Below are 24,627 nucleotides of genomic sequence, written 5' to 3' on the forward strand. Positions count from 1 at the left end.
TTTTTTTAAGCTCAGCTGGAAACTAGTGAGAATTCATCTCACCGGATAAGGACGTTATAAAACGTTAGTATCAGGCTCCATCGCATATATTTGGAGGCAGGAAAGAATTTATTGCAGAGGCTTGAGTTGATTGACTTGCACAAAATAGATGAAAGCCTCAATCTGTGTGCCTTCTGTGCTGTTTTATGAACAAAACACTTAACCAAAAAAAACCCCAAAAAAACAAAAAACCAACCAAAACCACTTTAAACACCTACCAAAAAACCTGCAGCAGATAAAACAGCTTCAGTGTTTCCTTGAACTGTATTAACTTTTATTGCACAACCCTTTTTCTCTCCCCCTCTGAAAGTAGTACCTAATTTTTTAAAGAAAATCAAATCTAACTACTTTGTTGGATTAAATCTAACTACTCTCAGTTGGATTTAATTAGTTTTTGTCTAGTAGTGCTTCTCAGCTGCCCCAGACCAAGGGCTCTTGGCCAGTGCGATATGACCCCGGGCTGGGGACAGCAAAGGACAAGGCACGGCGGAGTGAAGGATGCTCTTCTGGTGATGCCATCCCGGTGGGATGCACGGGAGGGGAGTGCGTTGGGTCCCGGGGTGGCAAGGGCTTCGCCTGCTCTCTCCGCTGTGGCCTTGGCAGCATCTTCATGGAATTTTTTAGTCGTGCCCACGCAGGAGTTGTGGCTGCTGCCCAATGGCTGGGCAGAAAAAGGACCATCGTTAATAATTGACTGGTGAGATAATGAAATAGCCGAGCCCGGTGTTTGCTTTTCTTCCTTTTCCACTGCCACTGTAACGCTATGCATGGCGGAATGTAATAAACCAAAGGGCAGTTTCCACCGGTGAGGCAGAGGGTTTGTATATGACCGGTACTTGTGCATCTTTACTGCTCGTGCTGTGCGTGGGGCCGCCCGCTGCCTCCGAGACATCCCGGTCGCGTGGCAGGCCAGGTGAGAGACTGGGGACATCGCCTCTGACACGGTACGAGTTGCACTGAAAACACTTCAGATTCTGATGTTGACAATTTCTTTTCCCCTGACTTTCAGATCTTTTCTGCGGACGTAGGTGGAACGTGGACACAAGGCATTAGGTTTTGTTTTCTAAAGAGAAAATTGGAGGTAGAAAATTGGCACTAGCTATACTTACTGCGAACGTGCATTCACATCTTTCGAGGTAACTAAGCCAAACATCATTTCAGTGTGCGTGTATATATTTTAGATGGCTGTATCTGGTATATATTGTCTCTCTGTAATTCAGCAGTTGCTGTGATGCCTATCTGTATATTTGCTTTATGCAAGCCAAGAATGAAAATAACGTTCTGGTTACTCTGTGTTGCTCCTATCTTGTTTGCTGTAAATCTGGTAGGAACAGACCCAGGTGTGAGCTAGTGGAGGTGGCAGGAGAAGAAAGAGTAACGCTGGAAAACGAAGTGTCGAAGCGTTGTGTTTTCTGTTGATCCTTTCTCCCCACCAAGGACTAACTCGGCTCTTGGGTTTTTTCCAGAGCATCTGCTGCCAAAGTCCATCTGCTCCCATCCAGAGGCACCCTTCTGTAACAGTCAGCAGGAAAACAGATGAAGGAGCAGGATGTATCTTGGAAAATATTAAAACCACATTTCGAAATGTTTAACCTTGGGTTGCAAGCAGCCTTAGGCACATGTGATTACACATGGTAGCCTGGACTTCAGGGCTTATCCTCTGTATCTCTGCGTGTGCAAGATGACATTTTTCATAGGGAAATGCATGAATATAACCAAATAAGTGAACAAGGGCAGAACGTAATTTATACCAGAAAATTTATCTTTAAAATGCTAAAATTATTAGTGTGTTACAATGTGTAAGGGACCAGTCTCGCACCTGTTGTGGACATGGACAGTCTGGTGTCACCGCTGGTATGCCCATCAGTCTAACACAACCCTTGCGCATGCAGATTATGTATTTTTTTGCAGAATAAATAAAATCTAGGTCCATGTTAAATAGAGGAGGTAAGAGGTCTGGCAGTTAGACTTTTTTACACAGAAAATAGTTACTTTGGTACAAATGCACGAAATAATCCTCCAGCATAGGCAGCGTTTAAGTGGCGAGGTTGATGATGAAATGCAGGTTATGGATGACCGATCTGGGAACTTGAAGGGAAAGTTTCCGTAGAACAGATTAAATGTCGAAAGCCATATCTGAAAAAACTCACACCTTTCTATTTGGATAGAGACTAATTGGTATGAAGCGTTACAGGCAGGGACCGCTTGCTCTCTCGTTTATATGCTAACCAGACGGTCCTCTGAGTGAAACTTCCACTTCTCTCTGAATTCCTCGCCTGTTGTCAGAGGCTGAGCGCCTGCCCCAGCGTTAGCTGCGTTGTTAAAGTCTCTCTCGCTGTTGCGCTAAGCACTGCCTTTCCCCAGAATGAAATAAATTTATGCTTTCCCCAATCTCTTTCCTCCAACGTCTTCTGTCAGTTTTGCAGCGTGGCTGAATACTGTTTGCAGACCGGGTGTTTAATTTCTGCCCGTGATTCCGAGTAACTTGCACCCCACCATTAAACCTGTACTGATGTAACTAACAGACATTTCCCGATGAGTTTTAACTACTAATACAGTTTCTCGTTGTTTGTTATGGAAACCAGTGATGATAATGTTCAGTCAGAGTAAGAGTAGACGCTTGTGAATTCTGTCCAGATGAAAGATATGGGAAAATACTCGAATGCAATACTTGCCAAAGGAATGGGCCAGTCTGGTATATTATATTTCTTGTATACATTTGGTGTTTTTCTTTTGTTCCAGTGGAATGTTCTGTAGAAACTGGATATTACATTACTGTCTCCCTCAGCCCAAAGGCAGGCACAATTATGTTTAACATCTGGATGAATTAGACTGAAAACAGACATCCTCTGGAAAGGGATAGTTTCCGTTTCTTTTGTCAAAATAAGAAAGTTAAAAAGCTAGTGGCTTTCAAAATACCAAATTAACTAATATTAATTCATAATCCTTAATTTGTATATAAGAAAATGAAAGTGCTAGTATTGTTTGCTAATTACATTTTAGACTGGCAATGAGCTATGAAAGAATGGGAAAGTTACATGCTTTACTGAGGGTAGTAAGTTATTTTAAAAAATTAATTTGTAGTTAGGAGAAGTGCTTAGGAGGCAAGAGTGCTGGGTTCTGTTCCCGTGGTGGGACTCTCAGACGGTTTTATGGTAAGGCAAATAGCCCTGCTGGTAGTGACAGTATACGGTTAAAGTTTGTAAGATATACTCTGAGGTACAAGGAGGTGGTTTTGTTAGATGAAGCTCCATTGCCACATCTCTGCTTTCTTTCTCTCTTTTTCTGTTTTTCCTCACGTGCTCAGTCTCCTCCTCACCTATGTTCACTGTTACGAAGTTTTCCAATTAGCACAAGGTGATTACTGTGCTCTCCTGTTGTCTGGGAGTCTCTGGGTGAGCCAGCTTGGCCGTGCCATCCCTCCGCTCTGGGAAGATCTGCTGGGATTCTCTGCCCAATGTTTTATGTGTAGGCTGTCCTTCGGTGGGAATGACTTTGGGAATATAGTAAAGGGAGTGCGAGTGTTTCTGTATCGTTCATGAAGTTCATAGTACGCAGTCTAAAGCTCTCCAAGTTCAGCAGAAAGATTCTCTTGTTTAATTCATCTTTATTACATCTAAAGGCCATAATCTAAATATATATACACACATTTATATATGTAAATAATATATATAATCCCACTTGACGAAATGCGAACTGGACACTGCCCCTTACCCAGCCTCTGGATCAATCTGGTCTAAAGCTGGAGCAGCAGCAGCAATGTTTGTTCTCACGGCAGTTTTGTCTGTGGAAAACATAATTACAGCACAGAGAAATCGGAGTCTACAGCCTCTTTCTGTCTGGGCCTCTTGGACTGTAATGACAGAACCATCCATTAAGCTTCTGAGAATAGTTTTATATTGTTACAGAAGAAAGCACATATAGCTGCCAGAAAATCACTATTCTTCAAAAGATAAGATGCCTTTATCGCATTTCCCAGCCAGCCAACTCTACTCATAAGTTTGAGTGCGAGTTAGCTCTCCCAGAGCTCTAATAAAGCCCAGGAAAGGCAAATTCTGAATACGTTTGGTTTGGGATGTGTGGTAGTTGGTGGAGCTGCCTGTTACAAGCACTTGGATTTTTCTAATTGCAGGCTGTTAATAATGGACGTGTTTTAAAAACTGTTTTGCACAGAGTACTAACCAACTCGTACTGTTAGTTTTTCTGGAGTCAAACCACACATCCGTGGAAGAAGATGTTGAACTGGATTTCACCTATTTGGAGGCCAGTTTCTTCTCTCCTGGGCTTGACTTGATGTCTAAGCTGTGGGAAGCTCAGTGCGGTCAGGAGCAGGTCAGGGGGACGATGAGAATTTTATTTTTCTCTGATGTTTCTTGGACAGCCTTGCTGGCAAGCAGTCAATGAGGTAGAAATGAGAAAAGATCTTCTGAGACTGCTCTTACCACTGATCTATGAGCACATGCTGATGTTGCAGCTTACCCCGTTCCTGGAAATCAAATCTCTTTTTCCTTACTATCTGTTAAAATATGATGGCTTATCCATCAGGGAGAAAGCGGTCCTCTGAATGTGTCCTGATCTATTTGAGATTTCTTGCCTCTCTAGTTGTACTGAGTCAAGCAGGGGAGGGAAAAGTAGTTTTCTGCCCTTAAAGAGCAGCCTTATTCCTGAACCTGTTGGGGGGAAGGAGGCTAGTGAAGTCTTTTTACTTAGTTTGAATTTTCTTCTGTGTTCTCTAGACTACTGGATAATATATACTAATTCTAAAGGAGCATGTCTGAGAATGAACAGTATAATTAGGGGTTTTTCTTTCTGAAGTTTTGAGTTCTTTAGAGTCTGTAATTCTGTCACGCTCTTGAATATTTTTGAGTCTGTTCTTATGGCCTGTAAAAGCAGTATGGATGGTAAATTTATGGCATCAAATGAACTTGATTAGATTAAAAAAAAAATTGTGATGAAGAAAGAAGGGATGAAATGGAAACAACTGGAAAGAAATGTCTACGTTTGGGATGAAGCTGTGATTTCTGGCAAAAGCATTTTTTTTGTGAAGTGCTTTCAGAGGTAGAAACAAAAATACGTGTTTGGTGTTTAGTAGATTAGGGAGTAATAATGATGGAAGCCCAGAGAAACTTTTGAGGCTGCATAAGGAAAGTCAGGGAATTCAAGGACAATGGAGAAGTATGTGGCGGGTGACTGCTCTAATTAAAAGGTCAGATTCTGCTGCGTGCTCAGAAAAGGTCTCTCACAGGGCTGTGAAGAATTGCCAAACCTGATCTTCCTCATTAAATCCTTGGCCAGAGATCGGACCATGGTTCTCGGGTCCAAAAGCATTTTATTTAGGCCACAGCTTTTCATCAGCCAAGTATGCATGTTCTTGAAATGCCAAACGTTTGTGTCCAGCAGTGAGATGTCACCACTGTATGGGAAATTACTCCAGGGAAGGTGTAGGATGGACCTGTTCTGGCATCGTGGCTCAAGGAACGGTCCCACGCTAGTCAGCAGGAATCTTCTCCTTCTCTAGAGAGGTAGGCATAGCTAGGTAAGGAAGTTTTGGAAGAGTTCTACCCCCCAATAAAAAAAAAGGGGGGGGGGGATATTGAGATGCATTATTATTTTCATCCTCCTCTAAATTACTCAAGACATGTTCATAGCTCCAGAAAGCCTTAAGTCTGTATCTGTGGTTTTTAGTGGGAATGTTTACGTTCCTCAAACTATGGTGAAATTTATTTCTGTGCACACAAGGCATAAACCTCATCTAAATCCCATTTAGGCTCTGTTTTGAGAATGTCTGATGCTTTGACTTTCCCTGGCTCTCAGTAGCAGGGTAAGTTTCCCACTGGGCCTGTGTAAGCCAAACTTGGAAGTTTGTCCTTGGGTTTTGATGTATGATATCCTTGGCACCCGTTAGCTACCTGCATGATAGTTCCGGAAATTGCATTAAATGAGAAATCTGGTTTTTAGTCTTCAGGAATCTTTGCAAGAAAAATACAGATTAGCAGAATGTCTGTTTTCCAGTCATCTGAAGGGGTTGTCATCTGATATGTTCTCTTTATGTCGCCTTCCTGTTTGAAACCTAAAGCTGGAGGTCCTAGGGGATAAAATTGCTGATTATAGATTAGAAAAAAATAATAATTTTTTTTTTTTAAAAAAAAGCTAAGAAACAGTGGCTTTCAGAGATGCTGGGCACAAAGATGATCATACAGCCACGCTTTCCTCGATGTGATGTCCTTCCCCTTCCCTTGCCCTTTCAACAATCATGTGAAAGTGATGGAATTTGAAGACTTCAGACATTTGTCTGGAATTTCTGGATATTTCACAGTCTGGTCAAAGGAGCAGCTCTTAGTGAGATGTCTGGAAATGAGATACAGTCACTGAGAATGAATCCATGCCGTGCGTGTACATGCATTTCTGTCCAGGAAGACCTGGACAGAGACCTGGGAACCTGTGCTAGATCAGCAACTGATGACCTCGCGAAGGCGTCTGTGATACCAGAGACTGTACTCGCCTTCCCCAGGACAGCAGACTCTCTTGGCTTCCCTGGGACAGCCAGTAAGGTCGCCTGCTAAAGCAAGACTCTCAGAGATGGTATTTTGGTAGCAATTAGATCTCATGGTCTGTGAAACAGATGGGTCAGGTGCTGCAGACTGTGCAACTGTTTGGAATCTGAAGAATTTTGGCTAATATTTACATCGGGTGTTTACCCTTTGATAAGAAACGGGTCATTCACAAACATCTACATGACATAATATTGGTAGGTTGGTCACGGTGTTTGCTTTGCATTTCACACACTTATCATTCTCGTTGCTTGGAGAACAGTTGCATATTGTAGTTCGATATGGATTAATAGCTGTGGTTTTCCCCTTTATTTCCATGGAGCCGTTTGTTTAAAGAGGGCAGTTTTACAGAAATAGATCTATGAAGTTTTCCACATGCCAACATGTTAGCAGGGTGTTGCCTTTGTCTCCGGAGTGTTTTGGAGGAGAAATCCTGTTTGGTTTTCCAAAGTTACAATTCCTCACCCATAAACACCAATAGCCCTGTCTCAAAAGAAGGTTTGAACCTGCTTGTGTTTATTAAGGAAAATGCTCATTCTTGCTTCTCTGATGGAAAGATTGCGTTGGTAAACTTTGAGAACTGCACAAGTATGCAGATGTACTGCGTGGCTGTGTTCAGTGCCAAGGGCCGTTTGTCCTGGGTTGTTGAGGATAAATCAGAGGCTTGATAAAGAAAATACCTGGGTTTCAGCTGGGTGACACTTTGGGCAAGCATTGTATATAACTGCAGGTGCGTTATGGATTAATTAGCAGCACCTAATACAATCTAAATGAGGTCAAACAAGAACAAACTGTAAGTAGAAGAAAGCTTGCCCTTAGAAGACGAGTAGCTTGTTAATTGACTGCAGTCTAGAGTTGCTGATTTTTCTCTGTACAGAGTTAATTTGCCAGAGCCATGAGGCTTTGACCTACTAAGTTGGTTGCAAGGAATTCAAGATTGTGCGATACAAACCACCTTTCCCTAGAATTAAGAGGTTGAGGTGGTGGCGGCTGGTATTTTAACAGCGATCTCTGAGGGACTGGAGACTTCAGCAGGACTTGAACCTGCACTGGGTGCTCAGGGACTGGACTTGATAAATGTTTGGGTGAAGAAGTTTCAGTGCAAGCACTGGTACCTGAGCTGAGGAAAAGTACAGCATGGGCTGTAACAATGTGAATTTCCTGGCACTGCCTTGCCATTACTAGGTTTTTTTTCTATTATTATTATGGTGGAAACTTGGAACAGATCTTGTTTTGAGACATAAGATCATTATCTTAGCCCAGAGACAGCCCAGCCTAGCGTACATGACGTCCTGTGTCATCTGGGTTTTGTTTTTCCTCGGCCATCAGCCTGCTGTGAAGCATTAGACAAGTCCCGTTCCCTACGGAGACCCTGTTTCTCTTCCACGCTTTTGTTCATCTCATCTGTCTAGTTTGTCAGATCTATAGAGCAAAGAGTGCTTGTTTTATGTTTGCAAACTTCTGTGCATAGAGGGCTGTGCCCTGTGTAGGGTTACCTAGGTAGTACTGGAGTAAAAGTAATAAATAAGTGGATGGAAGTCAAGTTAGCCTGTTTGGGGAAAAAAAAAACAACAACAAAAACCCCCCCACAACACAAAACCAACAAAACTTTGGATCTTAATAGGTTGTTAGTGGCTTTATTTCTTCCTTGGGCATGGAGTGACACACTGTTAATACGCTTCCCTTTGTCTTCCGGTGTTCTTGGTTCCAATATACTTTTAATCTAATGTTTTTCTTCTCGCTTACAGAGGTTTACAATTAAAATCTTGCGAGCCTGTCTGGAAAGTGCACGTTGTATTGCAGCCTTGCCAGGGCATTTCTAAGACCCAGAGACAGTGTAGCCCATGAGGGTGCTCTACCAGCTGAGGAGAACAATAACGTCATTGTTAATGTCAGTTGAGTTTTAAGTACATTAATGTTTTTCTTTTCCATGTGAAAGAGAAGGCAGTTTTCGCAGAGTTCTTTAAACACATTGAGACCAAAGATTCTGCTTCCAGGGTTTAGGAAACATCTTCCCCAAAAGAAATATGACAGGTTTTCCCTAAGATGTGTTTCGGTATTGTATTATTTAAATTTTAGCAGAGACTTCTGGAGAACAGTATATTACTTCAGTTCTTATAACTTTTTTAGTCACTTCAAGGATGTGAAATTGCAAACTTAAGCAAAACAGAGATGCAAAATGTGAGCCATGGCAAGAGTGGGACTGGAGGGCACCTGGGAGGGGGGGAAGTCTTCTTGCTTATCTGGCACTTCTCCATGGAGCAGACGGAAGGGCTGCAGGTAGCTTCAGACAGGCAACGGGAGAGACTGCACAGGAGGAGCAGACAGAGGAGGGAATGTCCTCTGAGCTGCAATGTCCTCCTGCACCTGGTGCAAACAGGGACTCAGTGCTTGCTGCTGCTGTTTCCGAGTCAGATGTTCTTCCTTCTAAGATACTGAAATTATATTTCCTATTATTTCTGGTATCATCATAAAAACCTGAGACAAAAATTCCTCATTCTGTTGCTGACCTCAGTGTACATCACAAACGGGTATCTTGAAATAATGGGGGAAAAGAGACCTTGGGAACCATTGGTATAGGAAACCAAGAGAGTACTTTCACTGATATACATAAACCAAAGCACAACTGTTATTTAAATTCTACACATAGCTGTGAAAAGTTAGAGCCAAATTCTCGTTGTAAATCAGGGTAGCCCTATTAACTTCAGTGGAACAGTGCCAGCACATCCCAGACAAAGACTTGGCTCCGTCTATTAATAGCAACGGTCAAGTAATGGAGCTGCTTGGAGAAGTTCCACTGGAACAAAATTTTGATTAAAAACCCAGAGATAAGAATGACAGAGGAATCTGCCTTCTGGTTCTCTCGTGGAATGTGGCTCCCACGGGGTTTGATCCTGTGCACCTCCCAGCACCTCCAGATACCACAGAGACCCAGCAGTCACTGCGGTGGTCCAGGTTTTCCGGTGCAGTCTGTTCGTTTAGATAACATAACAGTGGTGTGATAGCAACTGTGATACAGTTGGATTCTGCATGTAGTGTCAGTGCAATCATTCTCTCAGCTGCTTTTTTTTTTTCTCTGTACCTTCAGAAAATCCAAGGTTTTCCTTTCACTAGATATCTAAGGTTTTTATTTCTTTAAATTCTTCAGCACCATGGTGAAAAGGATGGGGAATGTCGTCATCAGCCATTGATGCTTCGTGTTTCCTATGTGACCCTGTTACTCAGGGATAGACAGCTGCATTAGAGAGAATTTCTAAAGAGAGAGGTAACTTCTCCAGGCATCCTTGAGTTGGTTTCTCACTGAGATTTCCAAAAAAGCCCAGCAGAAATTCCCACTGCGTGGTGTTATGCTATTTCCCAGAAACTAGTTAATTTATTTACTGTGCCCCACCAGTCCAAGTTCCCTTTATAGATTAACCTGTGTATTTTGGCTCCTATCCACCTCTTCCTTTGGCTCAAAATGAATGATACCAAGACTGTCTTTGAAATAAGGCAGGAATGGGAAGTTTTTTGATTAAACAGCAACATCACCCCTGAAGCCTCTCTCCCTGCCAGCTTTGAGGCCCCACTGCAGAAGTATGGTATTGGGAATGGCAGATTAAAGTCTGGCGAGTTCAACCGTTTTGAAGAAAACAGACGTGATATTCTGGTAGGATTTGGAAACAGTTTGTATCTCCTCAGAAGATGTGTCACATGGAGCAGCTTGTCACCAAAGGTTTTCAAGACTGTCTGTCTGTTTGCTTTCTTTTAATAACTAATCAGTCTTTAGAACTGATTTAAATGAGAATTACTAAACAAGGCCACTGGCTAGTACCTGTCTGGCTTGCGAGGTTCAGTCTTTTATTAGGGGTTCGTATGGCCTGTGAGGATGTCAGAGGGGTTTGAAGCTGGTAGAGGTGGTTGAGGGGGTCACACTGGTAGAGCGTGGCCACCACCTCCGTGTCTTCTGTTGGCCTATTAAGCGGGCTGCTTGTAGAGACCTTGTTATACATGATGCATACAGGTTCGGTTTAACAAACAATCAGAGAGTAAATTTCAAGTGCTGCTAATAAACATAGGCTGTTTTCTAGACTCTGCAAAAATTGTGTATTTGTCGTACAAGAACTCCAAGCTGGTGCTTTTTCTAGTACATTGTCTGTGTTTGCAGGGGAGTTCTTAGCATCAGTCATAAAAATATTTGGCTGTCTTTTAAAATCTGTGGTTTGTTACTGACAGCAGAATCTTTCATCGAGATACTCTATCAATCTCTCGTCAAGCCACTTTCTATAAGCCTCTGGGAAAGGTTTTCCAAGATGTGTATTCTTGAGCACGGATGGAAATGGCATGGAAGCTCACTTAAACAACAAACCATTTTCATCACGTTCATCAAATAAAGTATGATTTGGTTCTTGCTTCTCTGAGAAACACTGGAAGCCTTTAAGGAGGGGGGAGAAGGCTGATAAGACTGATTATAATAATGATTTCTTCCCATTTGATAATTCTTCTGGGTTAATCTGTGGACTGCTTGTTCAGTACAGTTGTGCATGGGGCACTGACGTGTCCAACTAACTGTCCAGGGGTCCGTATTTCTGTGTGAGATTTTCTGAAAGGAAACGTGGAGACACTGGTGGGGCTTGGGGCACACTTTGTGTAATGTCATTGAAGTCACGTCGCTGCAAACCCCCGTGCTGTTCAGATCAGGGCTGGATCCATCTGAATGAGAGCTAGGCACCGATCCGTGGTTGTGAGCATTTTTGGAAGCACAACTCTAAGTCACTTTGAAACTTCAACCAGCCAGGTGCATGTTGTATTTAAGCACCTCCAGGATTAGGCAGCATCTGAGCTGGGATTTTCAACCTCTCAGATTTATTTCTAGGCAGATTCAGAAACTAATTTTGATTCTGGCCCTTGATATTTTGCAATCACAATGAGAGGGCATCTTCTAACTGTGTGTATGGTCTTTCAGATTTAATGAAGATCTAGAGAACTCTTGTTATTAAAGACTTAGTTGCTCTCTATGATAGAGGAAATGATCATTCCAAGATCCTGATAATTACTGAAGCCAGAAATTTACTTCTAGCTGCTCTAAATAATATTTCCAAGTTCTCACCTTGAGCATGTGCCTGATCTCCCCAGCTGCAATCAGAATCCTCCCACTGAGTCTTTCACATGTTTCTCTTCCTTTTTAGGATCTTCTAGATATTATTGGAATGTGACTACAGAGAAAAATGTGCTTTTCTAACAACTTGGTTGTGGACGTTTAATCAGAGTTTGGTTTCTGGAAATGCTACAACATGGCTTCATCTGGGAATGAGATAGAAAGATGGACTCACAGGCAAGGTGGCAGAATTGGAGAGCTGGTAGAGCCTGTGACCTCTCTTGAAAATGGTAATCGTCTTTCACCAGTGAAATCAGTCAGCAGTGTAGATCATTTCTTGCACCTCCCTGGAAGAGTAGACTCTGCTTACAGCTCTTTCTCAGGGGGATCAAACGTTCCAGAGTATCCCACCCCATCATGCTATGGTGAAAACTGCTGTTTGCCTCCAGAGCAGGTACCGTACATGGACTCAGAATACGTAAGAGGTATTTCTAATCTCAGTGCAGCAAACTCTGACCTCAGATGCCTGCATCCATACAAGGCACCAGACCTGAGCATCCATAATAACTGTCACAGCACCAGTCTCGCTGAATGCTGTGGAAGCACTCCTACTCGTGGGACTTTAAATCAGGGACCACTGCCTCTGGCTGCACCTCCACCTTCTCCTCCCACACGATTCGATAGCTATAAAGTCACTAGGCACCTTGAAAACTCAAGAGCGAGATGCAACTCTGGAAGTCACAGCGAGTGTAGCGTGCAGCCTGCTCCTTGCGTGCAGGACAATCACCTAGCAGATAGGGATGTACCATGGAGCCAACACAGGGATGAAATTACTGAGCAAGATATAGTGGCTGCTAGGAGAAAGACTCTGGAAAACAAGGGCCTTTCTTCTTCTGACTCTACAAATGAGGTGTCTGTATCAAAAATTCAGGGGTTAAAGACAGAGGAAAATGGAGAGTGGGGCCCATCCCAACAACCTGTGAAGAAAAGCAATCCACACATTTTCAGCAGACCTTCTTCATTCATTTTTCAAGAATATTTAAAGACTGACTCTGTGACTAACGTCCCTAAAATACTTTCTGCTTATAATTCAGTTCATGCTTATAAAATTCCTGAAGAGGTGAACTCCAGGTCCTATCACCCAGTGCATAGCAGCCCTAGCACTGTTAATGATACACAGGAAGACAAACAGTATCCCTGCAGTGTACGTAAGCCAACTTTCAGAGAAGCAGATCTGCAAAGCGCAGTGCCAGAACCCAGCCAACAGTGCCTGCTCCGTGCTGAGTTGCATTCAGACTTGGATCAAGATGTGTTTGAGGACAGTTGTGACTTAAACTATATGGAGAATGCTCTTCTAATTAAAAATGCTTCCAGGAAGCTGAACAGTTGTACAGATGAAAATCAGTGCTATGACTCTGAAGGAAAAATTGGGAGTGATGTTAGGGAACCACTCCTGAATCAGCAAGCCAAAATGCAGAGATCATCACTGTCCTGCAGCTACGATACTGGAGAAGCTGAGCACGCTCGCCGTGAGGAGTCAGATCAGGGAAATAAGCAATGCTATGATAATACTAACCAAATGCCTTTTTTCAGACCAAAGGAAGATTCCACATCTCAGTTTTTACATGAAGTCAAGAAAGAAAAACAGGGTAATAACAGCAGTCCTGACCCTAGCACGCACCTAGAAGAAGAGAAACCTCCTGTTCAGAAATATCAACCTGAATTTCAAAAACAGCTCTCAAGACAGCTTCAGGATGATCTTGCTGGTGAACAAATAACCAGGCAGACGACTCCCATGCTCTACTATCTTTCTGGGGGGAAAACCACCAACATCCTCCACCGCAACAAGCTTGCGCAATGTCAAGCGGACTCGAGGAGCTCACCAAAGGAATTTCCAGCAAGCAGCTACTCTGCCTCAGCGCGGTGTCTAGAGATACAAAGGGAAAGCAGTCGGCCTCAAAGGGCCAACCACCACCATCAGTGCAGTGCTGATGATCTCCTGCTTGAGACTGAAGATCTTATTCTCGGGAGTCCTGCTTCATCCACGGATGAGAGTTTCAAGAACGACTATAGAGAGAAACTTAAAGTGGCTCAGAAAAAGGTTCTGAGAGAAACCTCCTTTAAAAGAAAAGACTTACAGATGAGTTTGCCCGTTAGACTCAGACAGAAACCCTCTAAAAGGCCTTCAGTTGAACTCCTTAGGTCTTTCTCGTTATCCAGTGCAGGTGAGGATGCCAAACCTGTTCCTTGTTCCCCTTCTCATGTAGAATCCTTGGAAAGTTTCAATAGAGATGAAGAAATTAAGAGGCCACAAACAGGTCGAATAGGGGGAAGGAAAAGGGTAACAAAGGAGCAAAAGAAACTCTGTTATTCTGAACCTGAGAAACTGGATCAGCTGGCAGATAAAGAAGTATCATGGAGTCAAGTCAGGGATGAAATCACTGAGCAAGATATAGTGGCAGCTAGGAGAAAGACTCTGGAGAACAGAGGGAGGGCACTTTCCAGTTCAAGTATGTCCAGGACGGAGCTGAAACAAATCCAGCATACTGCACTTATTGAATACATGGAACGAAAGATTAATCAAAGACCAGGTAGTTCACAACACCTCCCACCACATAAGCCGCCCCTGCAGAAGAGGCTGTCACATCCCAAATGGCCTTCTGGCAAGGTTTCCAATCCAAACGGGAGCAGGAAGGTGCAAAACAATGAGGTTTCCTGCCAAGTTTTCTCTGAAGAAAAATCGCCAGATGTTTTTCCTCCTTTGGCTTTTGTTCCCCCGCTGAGCGTGACCAGCAGGTGCGATCCCAGCTCTGATGCTGCTGGTACAGCCACCCTGAAGCACGACCCGTCTCCCAGCGAAGCGGAGGGGAGCTGTGCCGGCAAGTGTGCGTCAGCTGACGGTCTCCCGCAGGCAGATGCTCCTGCGTCTGGGAGAGCTCACGAGAGATCAAAATCGACTCCTCCTTCCACACAGGTAAGAAAGATACTAAGAGTGTAATTATTGTTTGAGTCCAGCTTATGACTATCTGCCTGTTTTAGAGAGCTGTGCGACTGTTCACATGAAAAACTGCTGAACATCACGAACGAGGAATTAAGACTTGATTTCTTTTTTTTTTTTTTTAGCATGCAATAGAGAGATGATAGATGTGGAGGAGAAGCCACATTTGCTTAATCTATAGGAAATGCTGTGTAGCTGTTTGAAAGCAAAATGTGTGCTCTGGTTTGCAGTGTACAGGAGAAACAATTTGGGGGGATTTTGGGAGAAGTGCAACCAATTTAAATGCATTAAATATTTATGATTAATGATAATTCATTATTCTTGAAAGTATTTTGTAAGAAAGTATTGCAAACAAGGTGTTCTTTAATGTGAAAAGTTACAAGAGAATTGCATAAGGATGGGAACTTCGTAACAGCTGACTGAAACGCATATTTGGTCTGGGCAGAGTCATTTCTTATCGTTCAGCCAGTGCCCAGGTAAAGGCAGGGAGGAAGAGGAGCTTCTGCTTCGAGGGACAGGCTGTGCGAGTGCCGTAGGCTCTGCTCGAGGGCTGGACAACGCCAGGCATGTGAGGGTCCCTTCCAGAGCTCGAGGGGTGTGCGTGGGGCCTGGCACTTGGAAGACGCGTTAGCAGAGAACACGTGCTGCGTGCAGGATGACGCTGTTTGCGTTTCAGTGGTCTTGTTACCTACAGCAACTTCATTAGAGCACTATCCCAGAAAAGGTTATTATAGAGAGATTTTTATAAATGACCTGAATCTGAAGGACAGTAGCTGTCAATATTGTTGTCAAGGAGAATAAAGAAGGTAAAAGGGTCAGAAAAACAAATAATCTCATATACTACTAAAATTACCCGAGGAGGCTGACAAACTTCCACCAATGCTGCCTACTTTCTGAATAGTTATGCGAGTCAATGAGAGTATACATTTTGCTACTAGCTGTTCTTTGGTTTTCTAGGAAAAAGAGATGGATGCTACCTAGGAAGAGCATAACAGCAATTTCATTAATAAAAGGAGATAGGCAAACTCAAAAATAAAAACCTTGGTGAGCTGACTCAGAGATCTACTGTTGACTTCTGTTTCTGGGGATAACAAAAATGGGAGTAAACTTAAGCAGCTGCCTAGTCTGAAAATGCTGGTGGTCCCAGTGTGCTGTTTTCATTTCCAGGACACGTACAGATGTGCCAGTGGTGCAGCGGCACCGTCTCGGCGTTGCGAGAGCTGTCTCGGCACCCCCAGGTAAGGCTGTGAAGGCTGTGCCTAGGTAGAGCCTGTGTCCAAGATGTGTGAACCCCAAGGGCAGCCGTGGTTGTCTGCTTCTGTCCTTGCATCTTGGGATCCTTTGTTGTCCGTATGGGAATATTCATCCGCTACACTATTTGTTTCGTTTTGGGGCAGTCTTTAAAATCATTTCTACTGCGTGGAGCAAAAGTGGAAAATGCAGAGTGTACCTGAGCTGCTCTCCCTGCGACAGCCGCTCTTCTTCAGATATCTGAGATCACAGCTCCCTCATCTGAGCTCCAGCGAAAACACCGCCTGCAACAGCTCGGATCTGCCCAGTCTTGAAAAATATGTGTAATCACAGAGTGGTGTAATAGGGGCTTTTGGTGTGGCTTTTTAAAGGAAAAAAATATTGTGCCATTTACACATGGCTAACGAGAATGTTTGTGTGTTAACTCCGATATTTGTTTTGCTTGTTTGAGGAGCATCAGGGGAGAAAAAGATCTGAACTTTGTCTCAACAAGGCAGTGATGCTGGAACTTGTGTAGTAATAGAATTTCCACTGTTTCAGTCATTCAAAGAGATCCAAAGGGTTTCTGGAGGCTTGATTATCTTGGGAAAAAAAAATTGTATTTTTAGTAAGATTTTGAAGTTTTTCTTAGATTTCCTAGTTTAGCTAAGAGGCTTAGCAGGTCAGCATGAATGTCACTGGAAGTTCTGGACAGAACAGTAACATCAGAAACATATTTGATCACAGCTCTGTAATATGTACTAAGTAATGAGAAGATGAGAAATCCAGAACTGGTTTCATTAGTAATTAATTTAGATTATCATCTTTGGGAAATAGCTGTAAGTACAGGTTTCATTCTGTTATAGTTGTATCTCATTTTTTCTCTTTTGTTTTCCTCCACAAGAAAGTGCTGCTGAGCTGTGGTAGAAAATCCAGACTAGACTGGGTACGTTTGCGATTTAATTACTCAAATAAAAGTTCCAGCTGGGACCAGCAGGAAGAGCAAGCTATGATCATACTCACAGCAATAGTGTCCGTAGGTTAGTGAAATAAAGCTTGAGAATGTTCTCATGCGTATTTTGCATTTATTCGATTACGCAATATAATTTTGAGGTAGTTTTCACTGATATTATCCATTTTTTCTGGGATAACTGCTGCAGGTAGTTTGTTTAGCCTACAAGCTGGTCCTACCCCCTGCTATTGCAATGAGGCCTGAGAATGAGTAAGAATAAGGCCCAGCAATGTTTGCGGTGATTTCCTTAGGTGTCTCTGGATCTCTTCTCTCCGTCATCTGTCACTCCATAAACATTTGTCAATCTATGATCACAACATTGTATCTTTATCACGTTAATTTAGGTGTCACAGTACAGCATCGCACTGAGATGCCGTGGTGTCTCACAGGGGGTATTTCTAGCACCTTTTTGATCAAAGGCTTTACCAGCATTAAGGGCATCACTAAATTGCCAGAACCAGGTGGTTCAAGTCAAGGTCAAATGAGTGTTTTATTTTTAATTGCAGTGAAAAGGTGCACATAATAGATGAGATATCTCTAAGTGACATTGTTAGTAATTATCTAGTACGAACTATGATTAAATTTCCCTTTGCCAAGCTGACTTCATTTTTTTTGATGAAAAGCTAAAGTGACTGTGTTAAATCTGAAAAGCAGAGCTGGAAGAAGGGAAACTATGAGAGAAGATGGAATTTCAGAAATAGCAAGGCTTTCATTGCTGAGCCACAGCACAGCTCAGTTTGGCCACATGAGAAGCTTTGCATCGTGCCAGCGCCTGCCTGAGCTGGGTAAGCGCAGCTCAGCTGCCAACCGTCCATGCTCTCCACAGATCTGCGTCCGAAAACCTGCCCAGACAAGCAACGGCTGGAGATAGTGTGGATTAAACAGCATAGTCCAAGCATGTGGAAGCTTTCCTAGCACAGCACAGACTGCTGGTATTCTCTTACATCTAGAAACCGTTCTGTGTGCGTGTATCTTCAGTGGGGGTACTGCAGTCTCCACTGTTAGACATTAAGTGTCTTCATCGCTCTCCACTGGCCCGGTCTGCTTTAGGAAAAGAAAATGCCTACCTTTGTATCTCCACATATGGCTTAGGAAAGACTCACACCATCCATAGAGACAGGGTTAACTAGTACCTTTAGGGGAGGGAAGGACCGATTGCTGCATTGCTTTTATATGTGACCTTAGAGAAAGAGCTAAACAAAGGTGGACAAAACCTGCAGTGAACTCTCTATGCCCATCTTGAGGGGGAGAAGTCTTGCTTTGTGCCTACAACTTTGAAGCATGTGTGTCAGGTCAACGCAGTTAAATGGGGGCTTATAAATCTTCCTGCCATCTCATCCTTCTAGCTTTCTTCTCTACTGTCCCCTCCTAATCCTGTTTGTTAGGTTATGAAAAATTTTGCTAGAGGAAAAAATAGATTTGTTCACTCAGTCATGATTAAGACAATAGTATTTATATAACAGATGCACCAACTATTTTCACAAGCAGTTACGTGGATGTATACATGAACATTAGTGATTGCAGAAGGTGGTCTACACATACTCCAACCATCTTGTGTTCAACAGTGCTCCTCTATTCTTGCAAATTCTGGTCCAAAGTGTATTTTTAAATTACATATACCTACTTATTCTGTCATCATGAATATAATTATTTATGCCCTGCAGACAGTAGCTTTTTCCATCAAAGTTTCTTGTGAAGTGTTATATCAGAAAACTCAAAACACTGGGTCAGACATGCATTGGCCAACTCAAAAGTAGAAGTTTGACCTCAAAATGGTTAACTGAAAGGATTTAATAAAACTTTTACTTAAGTCTAATGGCCATTTCAAAACAGAAGCCTCAGATGACCAGTGTTTCCTCTGTGTTGGTCTCCAGTTCGCCTAAAGAGAAGGAAGCACTAGATGCCTTCTCTAAGAAGGACTGAGAAGTGATGCACAGGAGACAGTGACAGCATAAACCGGTTCTCGCTCTTCGGCTGAAACGTTCTCGCTGTAGAAATAAGAAGGTGTAAGGAGCAAGATGGTAAAGGTTTGCCCTCGTGCAATACAGTCACTGTGTTACAAGAGAGCCGGTGGAGGAAAACGCAAATTGTCCTCCTGTTGCTGCCAGGTGGTGCCCAGATGTGGCCTGAGAAAGTAGAGGTCTCGGCAAGCCCCGGTCCCCACCAGTGCCTCGTCCTGTCGGCAGCGTGCTCGCTAAGGCGGGTGGGATGGCTGCGAGCTTTCCATCCACTTGTCAAACAGCATCAGTAGGACATTTTAGGGCACTTTTTACCACAGGTTTATTTCAGAAAACATGTATGTTGGTCATAACTAGAAAATGAGAAATTTAATGGGGATTCAAACAACGTGGAGTGGTGCAGCTAGACTTTTTACGTACTCCCTTTTTTTCCCAAGCAAAATTAATAGGTATTATGGAATCTGAATTCAGAAAACTTTAATTAAAAGAGGAAGCTGGAAAGGTAATGACAATTACCTGTAGCTGCTTAAACAGTCTGCAAAAATATCTATTGTAGAGGAAGTGTCTGAAACAAAAGGAGGTGTCTTCTTTCTTATAGTTCCCGTGATCCTGAGAAAGATGGATGTAAGAATCACGAATATAAAGACAATGACATAATTGGATGTGCGTGTTGTCAGGATACTAAGGAGCTGAGACCTGAAACTTCTATTCCTATCCCAAGAAGCGGAAGCAAGGAAGATGCTCAGGTGGAGGAGGAATGCAGAACTAAACCTCTGAATGACAATGTTTTAATGAAGTGTCCAGAGCAGCAGCCTGCAGCTTCTCCAGAGCAAGTAATGTACTGCCACAGCGCATTAGCTCAGCCTCAGCAAGCAGACAAAGATACAGCCAAAGGTTTAACTGCAAAGGAAACATCCGTGCACAATAGCCAAGATGATATTCTCCCCGAGAGAGAGACAGATCTGCCCGAAAGGAGACTGCAGTCTGCTGAAGACCAGCGGTATGAAGAACTGGCTATGGAAATCATTGCCAAAGACAATTCTCTGGTTGATATTCTCATGCCTCATCCTGTTAGAAAAACTGCTCTAGACCTGATGGAGGGTCTTTTTCCTGTTAACATTTCCATGCTGGATAAATCACACAGAAAAAAGGGAGATGTACAGCACGCGCAGGAGAATGAGTAAGTAGACAAAACCAATTACCTAGTATTTTAAGCTATTTTAGTGAATAAATATCATGTATATACTAGCAGTAAGATGACTTGAGCATATTTTTTTATTTTTGTTTAATCAGCAAAATATTTTAGCTCTCTGATTTGCATATTAAGAAATATCAGAGGCCATGGGTATATGACGGAAGAAATGTGGTTCAGTGATACCTTATTAAAAGGGGCTGTGACAAACCTGGGCTGCAAATCTTTTGCTCTATGTCTTTTAAAAACATAGAAAAATTGCTGCTGTGAGAAAGAGAGGAGAGTGATTCTGAAGTCAACATGCATAGAAACATGAACACAACGTTTGTGAACAAAACTCTAAGTGTTTGCCACAGGTATTTATTTGTGTTCCAATAGCAGGAAAAGTAGTAAAGATGCAACAGAAGAATGTCCTGAATCTGAGCACGATGCCAAGCAAAGGAGCGAAGATCCCACCTCTAAGGGAAACCAAACCCTGAACAGGAGCAGAGACAGCACAAATGACCTAGATGACATCACGTCTAAGAAAGTACGTAGATGACCATCGGAGGAACCGCCGTTCTTCACCACGACAAAGAAGTTGTTATTAATGTCACATATATTACTGTGGATATTTTTATTCATTACTTTTATCCCAATAATAATGTTTCACAGATAACTTTGAATCCATTTTTGCCAGTAGGTGAAGTCCTGGCATATTGATCATAAATGGTGATGTTTAAATCCTGCCTGGTTTGATTCGGATCTCCTCCCACATACTTCTCTTCAGCAGGTCATCGGGGATGGGCTGTATCTGAACAAGCACACAGGGTTGGTTATACATTTCCTTGCAAGGCCAGCTCCTGTGCAGCAGCTGACTCACAGTTTAACACTCAAATCTGGTCTCAAAACCTGTAAAATTCATTACAACTGGCAGCCTAAATAAGAAATATTTTTTACTCTGAGCGAGCTGGCAGCAGTGTCTGTACACTACAGTGCCCTGTTAATTTCCATACGTGCAGGGAGTAGGGGTAGCTTGGACATAGCTGGGCTACGATAGAAATACAGCAGCTTGGAAGGGCAATACGTAGCTTTGAAGAATTAGATGATTTTTTTTTCTTCCTGTAGAGACCTGGCCACGCTCCATCCCAGGTAATGGCAATCTGCCTTCCTGAAACTCCTCCTGCTCTGCATGTGGTGATATTTTTCATCACCCACTGTCTAACTGCTGCTCCTGTTCATGGTGGCATTGGCCGATTTCCAAAAAAGCTGATAGAGTTCTTCTGCTCCCGTCTCGGGGCCTTTTCCATATCAACATTTCTGTATCAAACAGCCTCCTCCGCTCGCTTCCCTACCCAGGCACTGTGGCTTGCTTGAATTGCCCGTGGAACTGACTTTTTCTGTGCATATTTTAAATGAAATTCCAGTCAGTTCTTGTAAAGCTTGGTAATAGAGCTGTGACTTCATGCTCATGTCTTGGAGCATAACTGTGTGTAATCATGTTGTAATCTTTATTGCAGTTCACTTCTGACTGATTGGAAGCTCTCTGAGCTAGGGATTATATCACCATTTAAGGCGATTACCAGTAATTTGCTTTTCAGAGTTTAAGTACAGTTTAGAAAACCTTTCTTTTTCTCTCTTTCTTTCCTAGACCTTCAAATTATTTTCAAAGTCCAAAATTTGGCAAAGACGATGTGAGGAAAATGCATTCTCTAGAAATGATACGGATTCTTTTTGGCATTAACAGCTTTCTATGATTTTTTTTTTTCCCTCCCTTTGCAGCTGGAACTCATCTCCAGCCTCCGGTCAAAGCTGCAGACCCTGTGGCAGGAAAGGGAGCTCGTCCTCTCTGAAGCCAGGGAGTGCGCCGAGCGAGGCGAGGAGCTGGAGGCAATGGTGCAGGACGTCTGCAAGCCCAATGAGTTTGAGCGCTACATGATGTTCATCGGTGACCTGGAGAAGGTTGTGAGCCTCTTGCTCTGCTTGTCCAGTCGTCTTGCCCGAGTCCAAAATGCCATGAGGAGGATCGATGGCAATACAGATGCTGAGGAGAAGGTGAGGACAAGCGAGCTGGGAATTTCATTTGTTTTGTTAACTTCTTCCCAGGTGGGGCTGTGCTCCTCTCATTTCTCTGACAGCTCTAAACAGAAGTTGTAAATTACACATGAATCCCAACCAGCCGTTGCCCAGGCAGACGGGCTGCCACGCGACGGGCTGCGTCTCCACGGCCGAAGCAGAGTGGACCTCTGGTGTGGACCACAGGTTCGGTGCTGGAGAACAGAAGTGCAGAGCTGGGTGCTGAGCTCTGCAGCTGGGTGCTGGGGTGGCAGCAGCAGCAAAACCCTGAGAGGGTCCGAGCCCGGCGGGTGGCCTTTGAACCCTCGGGCTGCTGCCTGTGGAGTAGCTCCAAACCTGTGCTTCAGAGGGCTTTTTGTTGGTTTTTTTTTTCCACTGGTAACTTCATGTGGTAATTACTGCCTTTGAAATCTATTTCACTTACGGGCTTGTCTTAACTATAGCGAGCAGGAAGAAGATGTGGTCGTAACTTGAGAGAAAATTCCCTGTAGTTTAGCTCACTAGCTAGTTTGGCTGGAAAAGTAGGAATTGTCTCATGTCACCAGGAAATCTTTTCAAGTCTGAAAAGTCTCTTTTTTGCTAGAGGAGACAAGCCAAATTTATCCCAGGAATGATGCTTTCCTGCTGTCCTTATTGCTTTTAGACATGTTTTTCTCAATACAATACCTGCTGTTAACTCTCATTTGGAAATTGGAAAAGCACAGAGTGAGAAAAGCTGGGATTTCCTGGAGCTGTGCTGCTGCCGAGCTGTAGCTCTAGAGGTTTATGGCAGTTCACATGCAGAAGGGCACCAAGAGAGCCCTGCCGTGCAGTGTGATACGGAGAATCAGGATTGATTCTCCAAAGTGTCAGTCGTGTTAACATTAATAATTCTGAGCAGTATTTCACGCTGACGTTGGCCAACAGACTTTGTGGTTGGCAGGGGGGCTGCTGTTTCTTCAGTGTTATGTTTATACTTTTCATAGTAAACACATTAACATAATTTATTCAAGAATTTGAATAACATGCTCAATAAAGACTTGGTTACGTGCCAGCATGTTTACAACCATCTCCCAGTCACTGCAGTTGCCCCGATGTTAGCAAAACCAGCAGGCTCGATCTTTGACTCCATTTTTAGGGTGTCAGTGGTGACTGTTGCTCTGTGGTATACTTACGGACACGGTCCTGAAACGGGACATCTTCCAGCAGTGCTGTCCCTGTGAAAATCATTACAGCTGAAAGAGAATTAGCTAAAATGTGAAAGGTATTAAAATCCCGTAGAACAGGCAAGGCTTGATTCTCATGGGTTTGTTCAAAAGAAACCTTTGATGAACAGTTACTGTCTGCATCGAAGTCACTTTACCGCACGTACCTTTTAATAGAAGTCACGCTGTCTTTTTAATATGACATTGGCACTCTGGCCACACGCAACTCACAAAATACAAAGATATGTGCCTTAAAGAGCTTCTAATTGAATGAAGACAGATACAGGATACTTTAAAATTACCAGAATGTTAAGTATATTGATTTTTTTTTTTCCTGAGGGCAGCATGGAAGAAGTGAGCCTTGATGGGGTTTACTGGGTGTCTTTACCTTACAAGCCACAAGAATGAGTAATTCAGTTGAGAAAAAACTCATGTGGAACACAAAGCCCACAAGAGGAAGTAATTAAACTAAATCGACTGTGGCTTCCAAATGAAGATCTAGAGTCTGCCAGGAATGATGAGTTTTCATAGTGTGCTGCTTTGTTTTTTCATTCTATTAGCAATCGCTGAACGAACGGCACAAGCTCTTGTCTAGACAGCGGGAAGATGCAAAAGACCTGAAAGAGAATCTAGATCGCAGGGAAAGAGTGGTCTCTGGTATCCTTGCCAAATACCTGACTGAGCAGCAGCTCCAGGACTATCGACGCTTTGTTCAAGTCAAGACCTCCTTGCTGATTGAACAGAAGGACCTCGAAGAGCAGATCAAATTTTTCGAAGAACAATTAGAAAATCTTGAGAAAAGCATCCCCCTCTAACACCCACCAACAGACCATCCGTTTTTACACATTGTAATTTGTGACGTTTCCCTGGAAATCCACAGGCGCTCGCTGCCCTGGGCTCGGTTTGGTGAATTTTTGCAATCCTGTTAGTGCCACAGTATTGACAAGTGCTTAGATGCTCTGGGGATGCTCTAGGCACATGCTGGACGTGCCTTCCCCTTTGGACGGGCCGACTGACAGCATCTTACAGTACGTAGCAGACTGCGTTTTGGAGATGACTGATAGGATGTGTTGTTCCTATTAACTTGGCGTGTATTTCCCCTTCTTGTTGTCTGTCCATCTGTTTCCAGATTGACATAACCCCAATAAAAGAACGATACAAATCTTTTCCTCTTGTGGGTGGGTTGAGTGTTTGAAATGAAAAATGATGTGGGTGTTCAAATTTGAGTTGGAGATTGCACAAAGCCATAGGAAATGTTATGGACCATTTCAGTGAAACTCCTCGTTTCTACTGTTTATACGTATGACACAGTAAAAATACACTGTAATGGA

General features: G+C 43.1%; 1 protein-coding gene across 1 annotated transcript in view; it reads left to right on the top strand.

Annotated features, from left to right (window-relative positions):
* The window catches only part of SHROOM1 (shroom family member 1), a 28,571-nt gene extending 4,131 nt beyond the window's left edge, over window positions 1-24,440 (top strand). The window contains exons 2-7 of the mRNA XM_072873598.1: window positions 11,759-14,641; window positions 15,833-15,903; window positions 19,464-20,045; window positions 20,436-20,586; window positions 21,819-22,091; window positions 23,857-24,440. Of these exons, the coding sequence (XP_072729699.1) occupies window positions 11,864-14,641; window positions 15,833-15,903; window positions 19,464-20,045; window positions 20,436-20,586; window positions 21,819-22,091; window positions 23,857-24,111 (4,110 nt within the window). The 5' untranslated portion in view covers window positions 11,759-11,863 and the 3' untranslated portion in view covers window positions 24,112-24,440. The remainder of the gene's footprint in view (window positions 1-11,758; window positions 14,642-15,832; window positions 15,904-19,463; window positions 20,046-20,435; window positions 20,587-21,818; window positions 22,092-23,856) is intronic.
* Window positions 24,441-24,627: the final 187 nt, after the last annotated feature.

Source organism: Ciconia boyciana, chromosome 9, assembly GCF_034638445.1.
Source record: "Ciconia boyciana chromosome 9, ASM3463844v1, whole genome shotgun sequence".
NCBI lineage: Eukaryota > Metazoa > Chordata > Aves > Ciconiiformes > Ciconiidae > Ciconia > Ciconia boyciana.